This window comes from Lottia gigantea (genome assembly GCF_000327385.1).
Source record: "Lottia gigantea unplaced genomic scaffold LOTGIsca_132, whole genome shotgun sequence".
NCBI lineage: Eukaryota > Metazoa > Mollusca > Gastropoda > Lottiidae > Lottia > Lottia gigantea.
Window position 1 is genome coordinate 388,072 of NW_008707463.1, and position 19,603 is coordinate 407,674.

At 33.0% G+C, this 19,603-nt stretch overlaps 1 protein-coding gene across 1 annotated transcript; it reads right to left on the reverse strand.

Moving 5' to 3' along the window:
• Positions 1 to 1,647: 1,647 nt before the first annotated feature.
• Positions 1,648 to 9,552, reverse strand: LOTGIDRAFT_238135 (hypothetical protein; the record flags this gene model as incomplete). The annotated part of the gene is made up of 6 exons (XM_009049247.1): positions 1,648 to 6,186; positions 6,669 to 6,734; positions 7,174 to 7,226; positions 7,618 to 7,756; positions 8,254 to 8,413; positions 9,494 to 9,552. The coding sequence occupies 6 exons, from the start codon at positions 9,550 to 9,552 to the stop codon at positions 6,052 to 6,054; spliced, it is 612 nt and encodes a 203-aa protein (XP_009047495.1). The 3' UTR covers positions 1,648 to 6,051.
• Between the last annotated feature and the right edge of the window lie 10,051 nt (positions 9,553 to 19,603).

Consider the following 19,603-nt stretch of genomic DNA (forward strand, 5'->3'; position numbering starts at 1 on the left):
CTAGGTAATGTCACCTGATAACAGTAGACCTCTCCCATATAGAGCTAGGTAATGTCACCTGATAACAGTGCACCTCTCGTATATAGAGTTAGGTAATGTCACCCGATAACAGTAGACCTATCCTATATAGAGCTAGGTAATGTCACCTGATAACAGTAGACCTCTCCTATATAGAGCTAGGTAATGTCATCCGATAACAGTACACCTATACTATATAGAGCTAGGTAATGTCACCCGATAACAGTACACCTATCCTATATAGAGCTAGGTAATGTCACCTGATAACAGTACACCTATCCTATATAGAGCTAGGTAATAACACCCGATAACAGTACACCTATCCTATATAGAGCTAGGTAATATCATCTGATAACAGTACACCTCTCCTATATAGAGCAAGGTAATGTCATCTGATAACAGTACACCTCTCCTATATAGAGCTAGGTAATATCACCCAAAAACTAGTGTTGATGAACCCCTTACTCTGTTCAAATTTGAACTTCCCATAGTTTTAGAGTCATTAAATAAAGTAAACTTTTAGAAAACATTTATTTCAACTTGCACATTTAAAAAGACAAAATATCTAAAGATAAAACAGATATACACTTTATAAACAGAATATAGGTTATACTTTATTTCTTACAAAAAACTGGAGCCTGTTCAAACACATGATTTTAGTGTTTTAATAATTTTATCGGACAAATTTGTTTTTTTCTTGGCATCAATTACTTAACAATTGTAACTGTTTCGCAAATTGTTTTTCAAGCGTTAAAACTCCTTCTGGTTAATTGAATTGAATTTTGTTTATTTAATAAATTTAACACATGCACACCAAAACCAAAATATTTTAAACAATGTGTGTTTCGGAAGATTTTTGACAATGTTATGTAAAATGCGACATGAATTCCCTGAAAAATGACTTGACTTATTCTAAAATCTGAAAATATAGTAATTCTGTAGAAAACGATAGTTGAAATATTATAAAAGATTTACTATAAGTCTATTAAAAGCGTATATAAGGCAAGCTAAATTGTTAAAAATTGTAATTTCATGATTTGACTAAGGCTTTTGAATTAGTCTACGTTGTGTCAAATTAGACGTTAACTATCGTCTCTCTAACTCGTCCAATAAAACCTATCAATTTTCAATATGGACGATAAGTTATTAAAATCTGACCTTGTTCAGCCTATTCTGATGGTTATAAAGTAGATGATTCCCATTGTGTATTTGTGTATATATTAATATTAGGCCTATTACAACGGGCCAATGTTATATAGTTATCATACTGTCGTTTGCACGGAGCACGGCATGATGCTCTCGCGTGTATCAGGAAGTTTGAAGTGCATGAAACGGGCAAGCATACACTATCAGGCATACAATGATATAGAAAATAATCGGAAATTAGAAAATTAATTTCACTATATTATGTTGTTATTTCTAAATCTAAAAATTTCCTTTATTCTTTTCATCTAAAAACTGGTGGAAACGGACAAGTCGCAAAATGGAGTTATTCCCCTTGAATCATAAATTTCAAAATTGCTGCAACATCAGATTTTTACGACGGATTTTTTAATTCTTCCACTTGAAACCTTTGGCTAAGGTTTTAATAATTGTGCCAAAATCTTCAACAATGAACCTTAATTTCACGTTTTCTTTATTAAGGAAACGCCCACATACCGTATTTATCCGAGTATAAAACGTAATCGTGGATAATACGCACCCCGTTTTGGTTATAAATGACGATAGCTTATTCATACAAATTTGATTTTAATGGGGTGTTTACCCAAACGAATTGCTTGTGCCATTGATTGATAATCCTACTTATTCTTAGGTGCTGAAACACCCCACATGCAAACCTATCCCCAGAGTTTGTAGCAAAGATGAAAAGAATAAAGAGTCGCCTAATGAAGCTAATGAAAGTTATATCATCAATATTTAAAATATATACAAGTTGACGGAAACAGTAACAAGAAAACAAGCTGTACACAAAACACGACTAAACTTGGTCTGATATTTCTCATCCTGTCAAATCTTATCATGGCAGAATCTGAAACATGAGGATGGGTTCACATTTGAGAAGTTTTCTACCTTGCAGCCAAGTTTGAGCCAATGGTAAAAATTTATAATACCCAGCTATATTACCATGATTGTAAGGTTGTACAAGAGTGTATGCATTACCATTTGAATAAGGGATGAATATCTGGTGGAGCATTTTGACTTCTTGATGAAAACTTGTCAAATTCGAACTCATCCAAACAGACTACAACTAGACTATAGTATTATAAACAATAACAAGATTAATAATAATAATAATAATTATTAGAAAAAACAAGATTTCCTCATTGTTGCATATTTCTAGAATTTTTAGATCTTTCTTAGTTTGCTTTTGCTATGTTCAGGACATTTATTTGTTGCAAATTTTGAAATTGGACGATGTTGTTTTGCTGTTTTATGTGTAGGTGATGTTTAATAATGGCGTTACATTTACGACATCGGAGAAAGAAATTTCTTTCATCTTAATGATAAACTCTCTTGAATTCCACACATAACCACTATTGTAATTAGCAAAACCACAATTTTTAACTGCCAAAAATCGACCAAGCAAACAACGACAAGATCCTGTCAAAAATCCTGAAAATACCCAACATGTGAAGTATATTATATACAGGGATGGTCCAATATCGTACAAAATGATGTCATATCGCCTTTTTAACTACCGTATCTAAATTATTTACATGATCTACCTTAATATTAGAATCGCAATGAGAATTTTTCAACATGGTCATGATTGACACTACAACCTTTTCACTGAGTCACTTTAAATTCTTCCATAGATTGTCTATTCCAAACCACATGCAAGCTTTAGACCATGTATTCCGCCATGTATTCAGCCACGTATGCTACATGTATCTGTTTATCCACATTTTTGACTTCCTGTGATGCATGTGTTTAAGTTGCTCTAGCATAAAATATTTCTACATGAAATTCTGTTCATTAATGTTTTAATAGTTTGAAATTTTTAATTTTTAAAAATATATTTTTGGCCCTTTTTTGCTAAAATTTTAAGGCTTTGCAATCTCATAACAAAATATCTGCCATTTTTGTATCAAAAACAATGTTTTCTTTTTTTAAATCAACTTTGGTGCATGTGCACTGAACAACATGTGCATTTGATTTTGTGAAGTGCCCTTCTGGAGATAAACCTGAAAAAAAATGTTGCTATTCTCTGACAACATCACAAAACTCACGGAAAGAAGCTGAGATGACTAATTAAATCACAGAATGGTGTCAGGTGTTTTTAGAATCACAGAAGTTTGAAAGTGAATAATATTGACTACGGCAAGAAATAATAATAATAATAATAATAATAATATTGATTAATATATTATATAAAATAACTTAGATTTGAAATTGAGCTAAATATATCTGAAGATAATGCGAAGGAAAATATTGGTATTGTAATGTGTGGTGACTCTTTCAGATTCCAGAAACCAGAAAATTAATATTGAGATTGTTAATGTCATTAAATTAAAAATAAAATCTTTCAATAGTAATTATAGTTCACTATATACTAACTATTAATATACCTATAAATAAAAACCTCCCATAATTCAATTTCATAAATACAGTAGAACTGAAACACCCCGAATTGTTGAGATTGTGATGTTTTAAAATTCTGAGCTACATGAATATTCATGAGGTCAAAAATGAAAGCATAGCCTTCTCTTTAATTCCTCCCATGAGATAAATACAGTAGAAATATACATAAACTGAAAACTGGACTAGAAAAATGAAATGAAATGAATTATACAGAATGAAAATAAATTTACAAAATGAACAAGATGCAAAATTATTTTTCTTCCAACTCAATATAAAGATTTTGCTCGTTTATTAATTTATGAATTTCTATTGAAAAATTAAGATATGAAGAACACCAGTTGCTGAAATTATGTAAATTCCTCTTATAAATGACTTGACCAGCTTATAGAATACATAGATAACTGTATCACCTTTCAAAAAGACATTCTGATATTGTACACAAAATAAAAACTAAGTTCTATCAGCTGGTAAAACAAATATTAAGATGAATATCCGATCTTGTAAATATTATTGCTATTTTTCTACTTAATTTTACAATTGTTTGAGCAATCTATAATAATTATGCAAAAGCTAAATATTTGCTATTTCTACCATGCAAAGAATAATATTTGAATAATACTATTGAGCCAGTAATTTTTAAAGAGTATAGAGGTATCGCTTCTAATAGAATAATTAAAACAAAATCTTAAAACCAATCTATCATACTAGAGTGTTTTCACTGAATAACTTCTAAATACAATATGTAGTTAGATAATAAATAACTGAGACCATAATTTACAAAACCTAAACTTACGATCATCATTCTCTTTATCTGATTGGTCAGATTGGGGTTTATATGTAGCCTAATTAACCAATCAAAATACTGTATTTCGTAAAACCTTGATTTTATTTAAGTTAAGATTTCAAGATTAATGTCCATGAACATAATTTAAAAGATAACAAATCTAGATTCTAGATACACCCTAATCATTACGTTATGACAGTCTTAGTTGAGATGTCTCTACCAACATCTTGGAGAAAGCGAAAGTAGAAATACATAAAATATAGAGTATTATCTTCAAGTACTGTGTAACAATTATATCTAATGAATATTCATCAATTAATAATCATACAAATTATATGCATTTCTTTTTTTGGGGGCGTGAAACTGTCAAAGATAGGTCAGGAAATTTGAAGATTTGTGAAATGACCATATAAAGATATTTTTTTGTTTTTAAATAGGTAAGCCTAATTGTTTTTTGTTTCAGAATAAAGATCTGTTGTTAGGATATTTGTTGAAATATGGGACCAGATTTGAAAGAAAGGAATACCTTCATCACTGATGTTTAAACTTCTCTCATCTTCAAATTTCTTGACACCAAAGTTTTGAGTTTCATTACCACGATTTAACAAATTATTTCATCATTTTTTTTTTAACTTTTGAAGTTTTATGTCATTAATCAACAGAAAGAACCTAACTCTTCAAACTTGAAATTTTAAATCGGGATTTGGATCAAATAAATGACACTTGAATAGAATCCCCCAATATTTCTAAGAAAAATGTTCAAATGTACATTCTTTCACTTAAATCAGTCTGGTTTTTTTTGCTCATATTCCTGAAGCCATACTTAATTCTCCGTTCTGCAAACTGATGAGTATTTTTAAAACATAATCCAAATTGATCCATGCTATTCACATTACTGGTGTTAGTGCTCTTCTACCAGAATCTATAACATTTGATTTCAGAGGGTTACAAAGATCAAAAGAAACATGTATCCAAAATGGCCGCTGTCAATGTTTTGAAGTTCAAAGAGCCAGGTTCTGTGTTTTGACTTCTACTACCATCATCCATAATATTTGAGCAATACAATCAGTGTAGTTGAAAATTTTGTGGCGCAATTTAAAAATATTTGTCACATGGTGCATCAGAGCTTCATAATGTGGTGCATCAGAGCTTCATAATGTGGTGCATCAGAGCTTCATAATGTGGTGCATCAGAGCTTCATAATGTGGTGCATCAGACACACAAGTCACATGCCAATTTAAAAAACAACATCGTCTGCTGCCCGTCACTGGTCACACAAAACACTACAGCAGTAAGCCTCCTCGTTACACTAGGCGCAAAGCACGAATAATTCAAAAATTATAAAACTGAAAAACAGTTATTGAAGCAAAAATCTAAAAAGGTTTTTTTCGCGATTTTAAAAAAACCTTATACACTAAATTATTAAAATGATGATAATCCTGTGTATATATAAGTATCCATGGAAACGATAGTAAAATGATACTCCTTAAAAATATTGATCCATTTCTGCTAAATTCCATTATTTTGATGTTAGATGAAAAATGGCGCATGCATGAAATTTGGTCTTTTTTGAAAATATATACACTGGCAACTTGGTTCTTTCTGTGGTTATTTAAATTTTAATAAATACCACTGGATATTGCACATAATATTTCCGACGTCTGTCATTACATATTCGTATCCAGGTTTGAATGTTTGGAATTACGCATCTCTTCTCCGGGGGGCTCGTAGGCGTTGAGCGCTGCAAATCGGTTGTCGGTAAGATGTGTTATGTTGGCTGTCATGGAGATTAGGAAATGTATCTAAAATTAACAAAATAAACAATTAATAAAAAAAATTAAACACTGATTTCTCTTTACACACAGCACATAACATTTATCATAGTATCATTTCAATTTAATATTTATTACTTATATTGATAATTGATGTCAAAGAAGTTCTTGTGACCTTGGCAAGTGCTTCTATAGGAGAGTATCTTCTATAACACCCAACACTGATATTTTAACATCCCGGTGACGTAGGTGGGTTGTAGACTCTTCCCCGGGAATTTTTGTTATTTTACTTATATGCTATCCTGCATATGGTGGGGCCCTTAGGGGTGGAGGTCCATGGACTTAGTTCAACCAGTCCCTATGGCAGCTGAGCTATTGCTCTTGAACCACTAATCCAATCTTTGCCAGGTCTAGAAATGTACCAAATATATTTTACAATTTGTTTGAATTAACTTCATCCATCATTTTTAAACATCAGCGAAGATTAAAAGATTTGGAGAAGATATACTTACCAAGCTGATGGCAACTAGAACAGATGAAATATAAGCACATCCATAACATATCAACACATCTTTTGCCTGGAATATAACAGAATAATGACTCTCTGAAAGGGATGCCAAGTTTACAAATCTCGTAATCTGATAAACCAAAGCCTCCCTTCCCCGAAGCTTAATACCTAATAAACTTGACTAGCTATGTGAACCCTCTAAAACATGTCAACTGAACATAATTGGCAATGCCAAGTTGAACAATTATAATGCTACATAACATTACTAACTATGTGGACTCTCTGAAAGGGGTGTCAAATTGACAAACCTAATATCACATAAACATCATTAGCTATGTGGACTCTCTGAAAGGGATGTGAACTCTTGACAAACCCCATGTTCCTTTAGCAAGGGTAGTATATTATCAATATGATGTAGATAATACTGTACCCTAAAGGAACAGGGACAATCCTGAATGAAATCAGGTGTTTCAGAAGAGTAAGCATAGTGTTAGATTGTTATATCTTACCTCTGTAACAAAAGTTGTTAAAGCCTCACCAGACAACTCTTTAGCTTCAAAACCTACAAAATATAACAATAATAGTGAAAACCTACAAAACGAACAAATACTTAAAACATACAAAATATACATAGCATTCCCTAGGTTTACAACTAGTGGTCAAATCTGTTCCAAAGCTTATATAAAATGATTGAGATAAAAAAATAGTAAATTCAAAGCAATGGCAGTTTTCTTTGATCAAATAGTAACCAAAATATTGCACTCTCCTTACATAAGATTTTTCCCCCACTCTAAATATTAATATCCTTACCGTAGTATTTCAGATCAATAGAAGTTAGACCCTCGTAATCTGTGATATAATACAGTAGCCCTAGTAATACCAGGGGTACAAATAACACAGCTGTAGTCATCCCCACCCCCCTGGTCCCCCACCCTGAATATGAATATTCTTACCGTAGTATTTCAGATCAATAGAGGTCAGACCCTCGTAATCTGTGATATAATACAGTAGCCCTAGTAATACCAGGGGTACAAATAACACAGCTGTAGCGAATATCCAACACACTGTTAGAATATACACGAACGATAGGAACTGCAATTTAAAACAGATAATACAGAATTTAAAAAAACAGTAACTTAATTAATTAATTAAATAATTTGTTGGGGCAAGAGCTTCTAAATCGATTGGAATTTCAGGATGCCATTGGCTTAGTTATTACTCAAAACTGACAGCTACAGGTTCTAATCTCTATATATAGAAGTTTGGTGACCTTGTTGTTGATATTGAACAGGTGATAAAAGGATCGTTCTATACAGTGTCTATCCCTCTTAGTAAATTTCGATGGCCCTTTTCTTTATTAAATATTTGCATACTTCAATCCCAATCCTGATCCTCTCAAACACCAACACTTCTGTCTGTCTTACAGAACGTATGCCTTTTCTATTCCGATATTTTCAATATCTTTACCTCCACCGAAGTTTATTGAAAACCGCAGCCCTTAATTCATCGCACATTCATAAATCCTCCGGCACATATCTACTTTATCCCCAACCCTGTCCATTTCAGCAGAATGCACGGCCTTTACTTACCCCCATATTCAACCCTCGGGCACATCTATTTTTGCTAGAGGAGCTGAAGACTCTACGACTGGTGGGTTCTGAGGAGATGTGACCAATGACGAGGAAGATTGTACCCAGAACAAACATCGATACAATTACTCCAATTATAGTATAGTCCATAAACCATAACCTGTAGAATACAACTCATATTCAAACACATCCTTCTGGCAACATTCTATTTACTTTAGTGTTTAGGAAGGGGTGGGGGGGTCAGGGCCAAGCCAAGATTTTATATCTGTACGATAGTTTGTACATATTTTAGGTTAGGTATTAGGGGGTGAAAGCCGACACTGATCCGACTTTCGAAAGTACAGGCATAGGCATCAAGTGAGGTTTCAGATCCAGATTTGGTGTTTATATCCAACCATAAATATCCTTAGCCCTACGATACGTGTTGTCTATTAAGTTGTAGACCTTACGACTGGTAGAATCTGAGGGCAACTAAACAAATTTCAACGACTGCTAGCAACTGGTGGTCTTATCAGATGTTGTATTCAGTTCATGAGTACCGTTCATGAGAATCAGCAGTTGTTCATGCCGTTTACTTTCAAAAATAGGATCGTGTTGTCGAAATTAGAGATCTGGACCATGAGAGACTAGGTCTTATAGTCCTGTCTCTCATACATATGTTTATCATATCAAGTCTACATAATCTATTGCTTATTTGTCAGCGGAAAATCTCATACTCTTAGTTGATTTGAATTTTGGCGCAAATATAAGAAAAAATTACATACAATGATTGGTTCTGGAGTAGATCACGTGTTTTGTTGGCGCCGATCAGAAGACTTCCGGTCAAACCACCAATGCCTAGCAACAGGATGATCCAGGCGATTAAAGATGCACAAGGCACGTGAGACAGACATTTCAGGAACTTGTCGCAGCAATTAGGACTTTGTGCTGAAAAGAGAAAAAAAAATTCATAAATAAACATGCTTAAGACGTAAAGTAGAAAGAAAATAGTGTAGACTATTGTTACACGAATATAGATGATGTCTGAAAGTTAACTCATGTAAAAAATAGTTTTTTGGTGTTTCACGATTTGATCATTTGGAACAAGTGTTTTATATCTATGTATTTTAAGTTCTTGTTTAGATTGTTTATAGATAAATGAACCAGTTGATATGGATAAATACTTATTCTGTGATAGCTGTATAATTATGTATCGGTTGAATTTTCGTAAATTTTTACAAGCCAAGATTATAGGACCCACGAGTGTACAGAATGTCGAGGCAACATTAAGATTGTTTGTAAATAATCCACCCAGGTCATATCGCCCCAATATAGTCTTACTTGTTGAAATTTAAAGGCGGAGGAATAAAAAAAACTTTTTGTGAGACTGCCAACATAAATAACATTTAAGAGATTTAAAACTGGTGGTTTTTAGGAAGAAATGAAATGTTATCTAAATTTCGGACATTTAAACCCCCCAGATCTAAAGTCTTTCAAACATAGCCCACCATCCCAACAAATGTTTTTATTAGACAATTTTTCTTGATAAAGCAATGCTGCTGGCCCGGGAATGTCCCCACCCCCTTCTTACAAATCTTTTATCATTTTACATCGTGAAAGAATGATCTGTGCCCTCCCCTCCCCCCCCCCTGGAAAACATTGTGACCCCTACTCCCTCCACCCCACCCCCTCCCACGCCTGATGTTTTCTAGAAACAGAAACGCCACTGAAGCAACCTATGCGCTGTAGACTTACACTCCCCATGTCTATGGATACACAGTGTTTCATTGATTATCAGGTAGCGATTGGTAAGTGAATAATTCAGGAAGCCTTTTCACTGACTTTAAACACGATTTTGTTCTTTTGGTACTCGGTATCGTCGAGTTAATATAAATTAACCATAGAATTCGAGATAAAAACAGTGTTATTGATCAACCCGGACTGAAACGTGAATTCAGGACTGTTTGAAAGCCAATTGGTTTAATTCCGACATCGACAAGATTAAATATACAACCTAATTCTCTTGTATCATGTACTGGAATGACTTAAACTAATAATACCACTTTCTGATCTGCTGAACTGGTCTGATTTCTACCATTTATATTTACATAATGTATTGTAAGGTATGGTAGCTTTTGTCTTACCTTACACATTTGAAATCATAGAAAAATTATATAAATGGATATTGAATAGAATAGAAGTTTATACCTAACGAGGTGAAATAAAACCCACAATAAAGGCTGGTTGCTGAATACAAATGATTCAGTGAAAACGTGACTAGATACACTTATTTGTAACTATGGAACTGTCCTAGAACACTATAAACTATCAGAACAGAGGTTTACATCTACCCGAGGTAAAATAAAACCAAGAATAAACTTGGTAATATATACAAAAGATTCGATCAAATTCAAACTAGATAGAGTTATATTTTTAACATTGAGCTGTCATGGTTCAGTCGAAACTATCAGTAGAGAAGTTTACATTTACCAAAATAAACTAAAAGAAAGATTAGATATACATGTGATTCAATGATACACAAACTAGATAGGCAGATACTTTTGAATATGGAACCCTCCTAACAATCGTAACTATCAGTACATAAGTTAACATCCACCAGAGGTAAAATAGATCCCAGAATAAAGCCAGAGTTAAGAGTTGGTAGAGGATAATTATTATAATACGGGTATAAAATAACAATAATGGCCTCATAAACCAGAGTTTAATGTTGGTAATTTATCTCTATAGCTTTACATTCTCTGTTAGAACCACAGAATAATAAACATAGCGTCTATCAGAATGTCAGTATTTATCACACATTGCATTTCCCAGTTACTACTGAAATACGAAGGCCAATTAGACCAGATTGTTGGTATTACGTGCAAAAATGTGTGACGGTGAGTTTTAAAGCAGGTGTTAGAAAGTCTTGGTTCCAATAAGACCAATGGTTTGATTATGACCAAGGTTTTATCCTTCATAGCTTATCTGTGGAGAATCAATATTCTAATTCCATTTTCTTAAGAAAAGGAGTTTTACATCCCACTGTTACATGAGCTGACGAAATGAATTTTGTCCATTAATGTTTTGTATTCCATTGATCTTAAAACAAAATGAAATGTAGTTTTACATCTTACTGTTCTTAGTCAGGTAGCTTAGCAACACATTAGAGTTGGATGTGGACATGCTGGACAAAAGCACCAATTTTTTTTGCAGACTACCATATATGTCTACTTTTGATTTTTGTAGGAACCACCTCCTCCTAATTTGTTATGGCGGCCATATTGGATTTTCAAAATGGCTGCCAGTCAAGATGCATTTTCGCCATATCCTAAGACGTGGTTAACATGTATTTCTGTAGCCTATAACTGTATAATAACAGTACAACATGTAAAATGTCTACATATTTTGTTTATTAGTCCTAATTAACTAATTAACCTAATGATATTCTTAATCTTTATATTCATAATTATATTCATATATTATACAGATAGATTCAGGTCGGGCAATCAACTCAACAGTCAACTGTTTATACTAATATTTCTCTAACTTATAGTGATAATATTCTCATCAATAGTGGTAATATCATGAGATTATGCTAATTGATTGTGAATATGCAAATGAGTTGTACTTATTAATAATATTATTATTAATGTGAATATGTTAAATTTAAGGTTTATGACACCTTTTGGAACAAATACTAAAATGTAAACACTGGTCTCTGAAAGTTCAAAATTGATTTGTGCAGTTTCTCTGCCGTTTAGTTTCGACAAATCTCTTCAAATCATTTTCATACATGTCCATTAGCAAAACGAAATACACGAAAGAATCTGTATTAAATTCAGGGTATTTACTAGGAATTAGCTATATCAGAAGTTTTATTATGTCGGCACTGAATCGACCTACTAACAGAAAATTTTTACGCAATAAAAATATTTGGCTTTGAACCAAAAGAAAAATTACACAAAATAAAATAATTAGATCTTTAAATGTTTTCCAGACGATGTTTTACGACTCACTGAAAACGAAAGAGTACATCGTTTTTAAAACCAGTAAATCTGTTACAAGCTATTCTTTGACTTTCAATTGAAGCCTGAAGCAACGAAAAGTTTATCTAAAAGCTACAGAAGATATTTTCGTTCCGTAATTTGTTAGAAAAATTGACGTCTGATCAATAATGGCGGGAAATCTCGATTCAGAGATTCAGACGAGATTTACGTCATTAGTTAAAAACATAAACTTTTAAGAAAAAAAAAGTCAGTTTTGAACCACAAGGAATTTTCCACGCCGATTCAACACAGAAATTTATTTGTACCGGTACTGGTAACAAAATTTGATCACTGTGAAGAATGTACAGGCCTAGCCTACATTGTCCTTTGTGATCATATTTCAACCCAACTAAACTAAATTAGTAGGCTTACTGATAATCCGGGGAACATCAATACCAAGAAGTTTGGCAAGGAACTGGATTCTTAGAGAGGATCCTCACGATGTTTCTCATACAATACTTGTTTCTTTCCTTATGAAATAAAGTGAAAGTGAACTTGAAGCATCTTCTTAAAAACAATAATTCACTCGAAACACAACGAGATTTGGCGTCACCTTCTGAAAGTACTATTTCTAATTTTAATAAGATTTACACTACAATGAGGTGTTATGGTAACACATTTATTTAATGAAATTCAGTTTAACACTCTAGATAACACTGGGATTTTATGTTCGATTAGAAAATATTCAAGAATAGAGAATAACACCTTTATTGACAATCCATACAAACTTTCCGCCCGTGTTTCTAAAATTGGCGTGCCTTTCGGAGGGCCCACCAGGTCCATTTATTTGGTATTTAAGTTTACATTGAAATTTTCAAAAGGGGGAGGGGGGGGGTCTTGCATCTCGGATCTCGGAGGTCTTCTGCTTTTTCCCAACAACCAGGTTGCGGTTTTACAACAATTTTTACCAGAAATGAAAGTAGATCAACTTCCTGATAAAAAAAGAGCACTGACTCCAAATACCTGGAAGTAGTTGAACCGAATTCTAGATTCCTATCATAATAAGTTATGTTTTGTTCGTCCGCCAGTTATTCTGTGTATGTTTTGATGTTTACCGACGAGACATCTGTTGTGTTTGTTTCTAACATAAATTATTGGGTTACCAGAGAACGCTTTTTAATACACAGATGTTTGCTAGAATAACAAAACTGTTCTTAATAGAGATCCAGGTCTACCTTGCGAGTCACAGAATATCAGAGCAACTGAATTTTAAACGACTATCAGCAACTAGTGGCATTTGGAGGAATTTCAACAGTATAACACTAAATTCATTTCTCAGTGTTCTTGATAGAGATAGCATCTTTCTCGCCTACTTTTTGATAAAGGGATCAGTGCCGAAATGTAGCCACATTTACTCTAATTGCATCGACTTTTTACCTACTATTTGCACGTTATTGTGTGATTTATTTTTCTTTATAATAGAAACCGACCCGTCGATTTATTTTTTACAATACTATCAAGGCAAGCCATAGTGATCCTTCTTTCACACCATTCCGCACTGCACCGGGATTGTCAACTCAGCATCACTTTCGGAAAGACTATATAGCTAATACTGTTTATTTCTATATATTTGTATTATTAATGTTACCACACGTATATATTATATTTAAGTTAAAACCAGAAGTCAACTGTAATCTAGCGAAGATAATTATAAAACGATAATATGCTAATTATAGGAATTACAAGTTACCAATCTGGCGTGTATATCACGGAACATTTCAGACAGATCTTTTTATACGTGTTTTATCTGGGTGAACACCGGTTTAGAATGTTACGAAGGTAGGTTGATAACCTAGTTGTGAATTTTTTAAGATTGTCTAAGGTTTTTTATATTACTATAGACTCTAAAATTAATACCTGATAGAGTCTTACTGTTCTGTACCTTATTAAACTAATGAAACAAAAGAGTTTTAAGTCCTACTGTTTTGTACCTGCTTTCTAGATTCCTGACATGAAATGGACATTTTTAGTCTACTTTATCTTTTTGGATAAAAGAAATGACACAAGTTTTACATTTTACTACATTTCAATGGTCTAACTAACGGAAGGCTATCAAGAAAGGTTCTAGCCAGAAGCAATGGAATCATATCGGCTCCTGGAAGTCTAGAGTGTCGGAGATCTCGACATCAGATTGTTGGCCTGACAACTGATACAGCTGGTCAGTTATTAAAGGGATAGAGTACTTTAATTTTTATGGCTTAATCTCGGAAACCTTACTAATCACCAAGATGAGGCTCAGCTACAATGAAATACAATAAAGCTAGATATGAGCTTTCCTGGACACTTTTCAATATGAAAACTTGTGATCGTGTTCGTCGAAAAAGAAATAGAATTACAGGGAGCTGATATAAGTTGGACCTCATACACCCTCATCTCTTTTACAATTATATCCTCAGGTTTAATATTGGTAGGTGCTACAGATAGCATTTATTGGCTGATTATATGCTACAGTCAGGTTTCAAGTGAATATTTAAACGACTTTATCTATCTAATATTTAGTAACCTAGCTTACTGGTTTTAATTGTTAACGTACTATAAGTAGTGGAAGTCCTTTTTCATTCGAATATCTTGTTGATCACGTCCCTTAAACTTAATAACTTTCATCTTTACAGCTTCTACTTGTATTTTATTAGTTTAACTTGTTGAAGATAAATTACTCGACCTCTGTTTGTTTTACAGATGAGATCTCCACACATCAAAGTAGTCTGAATATTGAATTCTACTGATATTCGACACTGCCAGAGAACTAGGTCGGTTCCTGGAAGCCTATTTACAAAGAAATACATGTTCACGTGTAAACGTTTACTTCTTAAAGTACATCAAAATATAATGATTATATTAAAACCAAGGCTATATTTAACAATTTTAATGGCAATATAAAAAGAATCATGAAAATTCATCACGCGGTTTCCGAGAAATTATCATTTTACACCTGCCTGGGAAAAGTTGGCGACAGTTAGCTACCAGGCCAACAACCTAGTTCAAATCGAGAAAAATAGCATCCAGTCGAATTCGTTTCAGTCCATATGAGCAAAACGATCTAAAATAGTAATCGATGTATTGTAACTGCGATCAACTGAATGGTTTGAAGATTCTATCCGCTCAAATAGATTAGAAGGTCAAATATTTGATGGCAAGTCGAGGCGGTAAGGTGGACTAATTCAGCGATCAATCCAATTTTCCGGCATCCAACCAGTTGCTAACAGTCGTCGTAAATCCCACATTGACAATGTCCAGGAAATCGTGGCTTTCTAGGATACAAGAAAGGTGGTTTTGATAGACAGGGTATTAGACACAGTTCGTATTAGCTTGATATTATGAAGATGCTATCAGATTCTGCCAATCGCAAGGCAGGTAAGGGCACCACTTGACCCGAAACTGATTTCTAATATTTCTCTGAAGAATTTCAATAATTAATTCTGCACTCGAGTCGCCAGATGAACTAGAAACTTGGCAGTGAAGCCAGACAGACGATCTAATTGTTTATGATATTCTAGATGGAACTATGTAGTTTTTTACAAATGATTATATTATGGACATTCTTTTACTTTTAAACACAAACTTGATATCTTAAAACTCAAAATCAATTATTATTAAGACGACTCGATCAGGTTTTCTTATTGTTTCAGACACAGCAGTAATTGGGGACGACTTTCCTCTTTCTTCTTGTCGACCCAGTTGTCAGCGGAATAAGTCATTTATCTTCATTCCAATCAAACTAGCTGTAAATGGGTACCGAGTCATTTTTCCAACTATATAGGTCGAGAAAAAGTAATCTTTCCTTATTCCCTTCGACCCGTTATCCTTCCTCATTATTGTCGACCCAGTTGTAAAGGGGTACCGAATAATTCATCTTTCCTCATTATTCCAGCGGACCCAGCTGTAAATGGGTACTGAATAATTCATCTTTCCTCATTATTCCAGCGGACCCAGCTGTAAATGGGTACTGAATAAGTCATATTTCCTTCTCCCCTTCGACCCAGCTGTAAATGGGTATAAATAGAATGCAGAAAGTTCATCACGAGCATGTGATTAGGTCAGAACATGTTTATTTGAAGGTTAAAATGTAAAAGGTATATATAATGGTATACAATTGATTTTAAATGATTTTTAAATAGTACCAGATGGTTTTATTACAATATAAGAAATACCAGTAATAACATAACGAGATTTTTAAAAATCACCAGATATTTTTATAGATATTTTATATACCTTGACGAGTTGCATCATCTGTTTTTTTTTTTTTTTAACTTTTTACAATATTTAATTTTTTTTATAAAGATACGGTTCAATTAAAATTTATATGAAATGGCAATTTCTAGAACTAGTTTAGTTGTTTCTTTAATTACTATATTCAGTCGTGTCGATTGCTGTTTAAACAATTAAACTGGAGATGGATGCTTAATGAGTGACATATCTTTACAAGCTATTACGTTAGTTCGTATTATACCTTTACTGCAATAGCCACCTTTCTATCACGAAGATTTGAAAATGGAGCATTTTGATTGGATTGTACGCTAGCGAATATGGTCAATCAGGGGCCTCGACAGAAAGTCTGTGAACACAAAGCCTTGGCATTGGAACATCAAATCAAATCACTGCATTCTGTGATAACAGAAAAGTGCTATTGTAGTCAAGGTATAAGTAAGATGATCGTAATAGCTTGATATGGTGAAGATGTGGGGGACAAACTGAAAATTTATACTCTAAACCATTCCTTTAAAAACTCTCTGGTTGTAATATTATCTAGATAATAGTGCCGGTAAAATTCTAAATGATTTACCAGATGTATCGAGATCGGAATCTTTAAATCTTTTTACTTCGAATCATACCTTGACCTACTTCTTTTATTACTAGCTGATAAAATCCTTTTTAATAAAATAGACAGATTCTAGACAAATACACCTTGGGGTGGAAATGGAGAGAAATTTTATATCTTACTATTCAGTAACTAAATGGACTATTGAAATGAAATGAGTTTTATATCCTACTGTTCTGTATCTTATTGTACTATTGAAATGAAATATAGTTTTATATCTTACTGTTCTGTATCTTATTGGACTAATGAAATGAAATATAGTTTTATATCCTACTGTTCTGTATCTTATTGGACTATTGAAATGAAATGAGTTTTATATCCTACTGTTCTGTATCTTATTGTACTATTGAAATGAAATATAGTTTTATATCCTACTGTTCTGTATCTTATTGGACTAATGAAATGAAATATAGTTTTATATCCTACTGTTCTGTATCTTATTGTACTATTGAAATGAAATGAGTTTTATATCCTACTGATCTGTATCTTATTGGACTAATGAAATGAAATGGAGTTTTATATCTTACTGTTCTGTATCTTATTGGACTAATGAAATGAAATGTAGTTTTATATCCTACTGTTCTGTATCTTATTGGACTAATGAAATGAAATGTAGTTTTATATCCTACTGTTCTGTATCTTATTGGACTAATGAAATGAAATGTAGTTTTATATCCTACTGCTCTGTATCTTATTGTACTAATGAAATGAAATGTAATTTTATATCCTACTGTTATGTATCTTATTAGACTAATGAAATGAAATGTAGTTTTATATCTTACAGTTCTGTATCTTATTGAACTAATGAAATGAAATGGAGTTTTATATCCTACTGTTCTGTATCTTATTGGACTAATGAAATGAAATGTAGTTTTATATCTTACAGTTCTGTATCTTATTGAACTAATGAAATGAAATGGAGTTTTATATCCTACTCTTCTGTACCGTATTAGCCTTAATAAAATGAAATGGAGTTTTATATCCTACTGTTCTGTACCGTATTAGCCTTAATAAAATGAAATTGAGTTCCATGTTTCAGTGTTATATTGAACCTAGGTATATACTATAGTGTATAGTGTTTTTGACCGTGCATTATATCTGAACCTAAATTAGTCAAGACTAACTGACAAATAACATGATTGTTTAACTATCACAGGTTACGAGAAATAGTTCAATTCCTTGTATCTTGAATTATTAAATAAACATCTCAAATAACAATATTGAATTGTTACAGTTAAAAATATCTATCTCCATGGAAACGGAACAAAAAAGTTTTATCACTTGAGAAAACTGAGAAAAGTTGACAATCAATGACAAGCTAGATTCTAATTGTGGCAGTAACTATAGAAATCTTCAGTCGACAAAAAAACAGACAAACATTATCAGCCATGTCCACTCTCTGAAAGGTAATTGACAAACCCAAAATTAAACAAACATTTTTAGCTATGTGGAATCTCTGAATGGATGCCGAATTGACAATCCAAAATAAACATTAGCTATGTGGACTGTCTGAAAGGGATGTTGAGTTGACAAACATATGTACTACAAAATAAACATCATTAGCTATGTGAACTCTCCGATAGGGATGCCGAATTGACAAACATATATACAAAATAAACATTATTAGCTATGTGAACTCTCTGAAAGGGATGCTGAGTTGACAAACCTAAAAAAATGTTCTGATTTGCTTTTCTCAGTGGTCATCACAAAAAAACGATGCCAAGCGTAACACTTTATAGATCTGAAATAAAACTCTGTTTTGCCAGCAAGACAAGGACACTATTCTGAAACTAACAGTTTACAATTCATACCCTACAGTTGATCAATGATAACTAAAGTTCCTGTGCCAATATCGATCAGATCTATTGAGTAGGTTATTCTCGGAGATTAATCAACTATACTGCTCATTATGTCTTCACAGGGTAACTTGGCGAAAACACATTTGGACATTATATACCAGACCATCGTGACAACTGGCCACTGGTCATTGATCAATCGAACCCCATGTCAATACTAGTGACTAGAGATTATTATTTCTGCTTGGTACTCTGTCCCACGAACACATAATATACCAACCCGACCATCGTGTCCAACTGACCACTGGTCATTGATCAATCGAACACCAATACTAGTGATTAGTTGACAACTAGCTTACAGATTGTTATTGCTTCATACTCTGATATTTGTCTGTTCAACTGAAAACTGTTAAACGAAATTGCATAGGAATTGCAGAGTGGCTATAATTATTGATGATTAAAAAGATTTCGGTTTGTTTACGAAGCTTCGCCCGAATTTTTTAATACATTTATAATTAGAGATGAAAATAACTGATATTTTCACTGCTCGCTTTGAATGTCGTTTATGATATTGATGGCATAATCAGGCTATGTTTTTCTAGAATTACAGGAACCACAGACATTCGGCAACATTAGAAATAAGTGTAAATAGACGCTATACTATAAATGACCCTGATTTACAGAAATATGCGAGAAAATCTGATTAAATC